At 36.8% G+C, this 4,697-nt stretch overlaps 1 protein-coding gene across 2 annotated transcripts; it reads left to right on the top strand.

The window, feature by feature from the left end:
• Positions 1-243: 243 nt before the first annotated feature.
• On the top strand, positions 244-3,518 carry LOC130980199 (plant intracellular Ras-group-related LRR protein 4-like). Of its 2 annotated transcripts, none has more exons than XM_057903855.1 (4): positions 244-1,290; positions 1,446-2,362; positions 2,452-2,654; positions 2,942-3,518. In XM_057903855.1, the coding sequence occupies exons 1-3, from the start codon at positions 609-611 to the stop codon at positions 2,605-2,607; spliced, it is 1,755 nt and encodes a 584-aa protein (XP_057759838.1). In that variant the 5' UTR covers positions 244-608; the 3' UTR covers positions 2,608-2,654; positions 2,942-3,518. The 2 variants fall into 2 exon arrangements, with proteins under 2 accessions (XP_057759838.1, XP_057759837.1); XM_057903854.1 differs by having other exon boundaries at positions 245-1,290; positions 2,969-3,518.
• The last annotated feature ends 1,179 nt before the right edge of the window (positions 3,519-4,697 follow it).

The raw sequence follows: 4,697 nt of genomic DNA on the forward strand, positions 1-4,697 counted from the left end.
ATCCAAGTCTTTCTTATCCAGTAACAAAATGGAAAGCTTTATTACAACATGAATGAATCTGAATCTTGGAGTTGGAGGGAACATTACAGCTCCTAATTCTCTTAATACATAACCAACAGCATTTAAAAACCGTTAATAATACCGCGGGCGCATAACCCCTCTGTCCTCTCTCGTTATTTAACCAACATAACAGGGGCATATCTGGAAACACAATAAAAAAACTGCCGCATAAGACAAGCAGAAGAAAGGAGAAGAAGAAGAAGAAAGGAGTAAATATTAGTAGCAGAGAAACCCGCAGATCTTGTTCCATTCTCTCTCACTCTCCTCTCAAATTCTTCTCTTCTTCAATTCAAAAAAAGAAAAAAGAGAAAAAATTCACTCCAAAATTAGCTTCGAACAATCAACGAAAAAACGAAATTGAAATTCTTCTGATTCTTCGCTCTTTCTTTCCATTTCCAATTTCGACTGCGAAGCGGCGTCGTTTTTGCAGCTGGGTGTTTTGTGATGGGGGTAAAGTTTTGAGCTTTGGACCCAACAGTAATTAAAGTTTGTTTTGTTTTTAGTTTCTGTGAATTGCTGGGAATAACGTGATTTCGAAGCTAATAAAAATGGAAACTTGGTCGTCGGTGGACACGGTGGTGGAAGAAATAATGAGGATTCACAGATCCTTACCTTCTAGACCCGCCATTGACGAGGTTGAAGCTGCAAAGGTTCTGATTCTGAACGTTGACAAAGAGGACCAAGCGAGAATTGAATCCATTTCCAGGCAGAGTAAGGGTCCCGAAGTGCCTGAAGAGCTTTTCATGGTGCTGCAAGAGATGCAGAGAAGCTTGGTTTATTATCATAGCAAGGAGCAGAAGAGGGAAGCACTGAAGCTACTTGATCTCGAGAATGTCCACTCTCTGTTCGACGAATTGATTCAGAGAGCTTCAAGGTGTGTTTCTTCCAATCCCTCTGCTTCTAACACTTCGGATTCAAGGAAGCATGGTTACTCCAATGGCTCCGCTTCAACAGCTTCTGTTTCGTCGAGCTTTGCGGCGCAGAGTTTGGCGTCTGCTTCGGGTTCTAAGGCCGGTTTTGACGCCCTTCCGAGCTCTTCTGCTGCTGGTTCTTCTATATTGTTCCGTGCGGAGAAGGAGCTTGGGAAGGCTAAGGAGTTGGTAACAAGAGATGATAGTTATGTGAAGAATTCAAAGTCTACATTCTACTCTAATGGATTTGGAATTGAATCACGTTTACCATCCAAGCCTCAGATATTGGATCCATCTCTGAAAGCCACGACAAGTGCAGGTAAAACCATATATGCTTCTCATTTCTTTACATTCGAATTGGGTTATTATTCTTATGATGATTTTGATTATGTTTAGGTAGTCATATTGGAACTTGGATTGTTTGACTAGGTGGTGATGGTTTTTGTTCTGATGAAATGAATCTTTGTTGTGCAGGCCAAGATGGTAGTGATAAGTTAAGTTTGATAAAACTTGCTAGTTTAATTGAGGTCTCTGCAAAGAAAGGTACTCGTGATCTCAAGCTGCAGAACAAATTGAAGGACCAGGTTGATTGGTTGCCTGATTCGATAGGGAAGTTGTCGAGTTTGGTCACACTTGATTTATCCGAGAACCGGATTACGGCCCTACCTGCCACCATTGGGGGCCTTTCATCCTTGACCAGATTGGACCTGCATTCAAATAGGATCAATGAGCTCCCGGATTCTATTGGAGGTCTCCTCAGCTTGGTCTTTCTTGATTTGAGGGGAAACCAGTTAACATCACTGCCTGCTTCTTTTGGCAGATTGATACGGCTTGAGGAGCTCGATTTGAGTTCGAATATGCTTCCAGTGCTTCCCGATACCATAGGGTCACTTGTTAGCCTAAAAATATTGAATGTGGAGACAAATGATATAGAAGAAATTCCACATTCTATTGGTAACTGTACCAAGCTTAGAGAGCTTCGTGCCGATTATAATCGTCTGAAGGCCCTGCCGGAAGCTGTAGGAAAGATTCAGAGTCTGGAGATTTTGTCTGTCCGGTACAATAACCTCAAGCAACTACCTACAACAATGTCGTCTCTAATAAACCTAAAGGAACTTGATGTGAGTTTCAATGAGCTCGAGTCAGTACCCGAGAGCTTATGTTTCGCTACCTCTCTTGTCAAGATGAACATAGGAAACAATTTCGCTGACATGAGATCCTTACCAAGATCTATTGGGAACCTTGAAATGCTCGAGGAACTGGATATCAGTAACAATCAGATACGAGTCCTTCCGGACTCATTTAGGATGCTCACACGACTACGGGTCCTGCGAGTGGAAGAGAATCCTCTTGAAGTTCCACCAAGACATATAGCTGAAAAGGGGGCACAGGTAACTTCCCTTATCCGTCTAGTTCTTTTGGTATTTCGCTATAGACCTTTCTATTTTTAGAAATCACAATCACTCTTGTTGTATCTCAGGCTGTTGTGGAGTACATGACTGAGCTAGTGGAGAAGAGGGATAAGAAAGATGTAAAAACCCAGCCACTTAAGCAGAAAAAGAGCTGGGCTCAGATCTGCTTCTTCTCCAATTCTAACAAAAGAAAGCGTGATGGAGTTAATTATGTGAAAACCTGAAATGATTTTTTAATCACACCATTGTTGGCATGCAACAGATCCCTTGAGTAAGTTGAATTCGTTTTCCACCACTCGAAGTAAGTTATCAAACTCAAATTAACTCGGGAATCCTTACTAGTTTACTAGTTTGTGTCCCAACCTGAGTTTACGAGTTTAGACTAACTGTCGAGTTTGATAACCTTGTTACCACAAAATTTACTCGTCTCGTTCCGTTTTATGTTACTATCACTTATCGCTTATCCCTGTAGCGATCGACCGGATAAGTGACAGTAGTAACGGAACGAAGGGAGTAGTTGATGAAATAGTCCTAGCTGTAAGTTTAACCATTGCATAGTTGTATCTGTTGTTCTGTTTGTATCAGGTTCCCTGGTTGTGACATGGCTGGATTTCTTCTGGAGGGAATGATACAATGGCTGCTGATATCTTCTGTTTTCCCATTTGAGAAAGATATGAAGTGAAGGGCAAAAAAGAAAGAAAAAAGGGACATAGATATCTGTCATTTGCAGTCAGTAACCTGAGCAAGACAAAGGGAATGGTACAACAAGAATGAATTGGCAAATTTCATTTGCAAATTTGCTTTGACTTGGCTGCACAAAATTGTAGTATATTTTCTGATTATTTTTTCTTTATTTTTGTATAATTTGATTTTTCAATTTTATCTCATTTGTATTTGTTGTGTAAGTGTTGTCTTGAAAGCATAATTTGTCAAAAAGAAAAGTGTACAATAGGCAAAATGGGAGGGTAGTTGGGGGAGAACCGAGGTTGATTATGTACTATGTCTGTGTCTGAATCTGTGTCTATCTATGCATTTGTGTCCTCAAATTGTTGTTTCACATTCACTCTCAGCTGTTAAATGAATAACATTTACCTTTATGCCACTCATATTAATGAATATGCTACTGCTACTTTCACTTTGGTTCTGTTTCTATTGTTGACTTCAAGCTCAAGGACAAAAAGATCATTATCATCATCATTAGTTAATATCATAGGTCCCTAGTTATGGTTCATTTAACCACATGGGCAGCTATAGAAAACATTAACTTAAATTAAATGTTGAATAATCATAACTAATTACTTAATGCCATAGAAAAGACATTGACCACTAGTGTCAATATATATGTTCATAAACTTTGGTTGTTTTCCCTGTAGACAAAAACATTGCCATGTTAATGGGAAAATTACAACTAAGTTGCTAATTCTTAATAAAAGAAACAAATGGAAAGAAGGGATTTATAGGAGGAGTTTTAAGTGTATCGGGAATATTGGTATTCTAATTATTTTAATCGTTGATCTGAATTATAAAAAATATATATAATATATATTAATTAAAATTAACGGTTAAACTAATTGGAATATTGGTGTTTTTGGTACACTTAAAATTTTTCCTATAATATATATACTTGTGACTATGGAAGAAGATAGTTTGGCCAACACATGCCTATATCCTAACTCAACCCTTCATCCAAAATTGGAAGCTTAGTGTGCTACATCACATGCCATTAATAATAAATTAACAAAAAGAATAAATAAAATGAGGTCAATTATTGTATTTAAATTAAATTAAATCAAACCAAACCAGATACATCAAATTTCTCAGCTTCTCTAAGGTGTCAAGTACCTCTTTGAGTATCTGGAAGGGGTCCACTAGATCATGCAACAAGCTTTCACTATCATAGATTTACAGCTAATAATAACAAGTGTTCATACTTATATGTTATATCTCTCTCTTATAAGGAAAAAAGTGTATTTATATTAATAAGGATTCAATATCCAGGTCAGCTTTTGTTTCATCATGGAAGGATTATCCCTTTCCTTCATCCAAAATATGTACATATAATTTTACAAAATTGAATTATATATATATATATATATTAATTTTGATAGATTAATAGTATAAAGAGTTTTGCATGGTTATCTAATTAGATTCATATGTTTAGATTATTTTTTAAATAATAAATTTAAAAGTTAGTTATTAATGTGGCAATAAACAATTTATTGTTTGTTAATTTTTTTTTACACTCACAGTGTAATATATATAACGCTAATTTTAATCCAAAAATATATATATTTTTTAGCTTTTACAAAATAAA

The sequence above is a fragment of the Arachis stenosperma genome, chromosome 5 (assembly GCF_014773155.1).
Source record: "Arachis stenosperma cultivar V10309 chromosome 5, arast.V10309.gnm1.PFL2, whole genome shotgun sequence".
In the NCBI taxonomy this organism is placed as follows: Eukaryota; Viridiplantae; Streptophyta; class Magnoliopsida; order Fabales; family Fabaceae; genus Arachis; species Arachis stenosperma.

Excerpts from the sequence above, each read along its gene's own strand:
- LOC130980199 (XM_057903855.1), top strand. The coding sequence starts at position 609 with ATGGAAACTTGGTCGTCGGTGGACACGGTGGTGGAAGAAATAATGAGG. Across the intron at positions 1,291-1,445 it reads GAAAGCCACGACAAGTGCAG|GCCAAGATGGTAGTGATAAG; the intron begins GTAAAACCATAT and ends TTTGTTGTGCAG. Across the intron at positions 2,363-2,451 it reads TAGCTGAAAAGGGGGCACAG|GCTGTTGTGGAGTACATGAC; the intron begins GTAACTTCCCTT and ends GTTGTATCTCAG.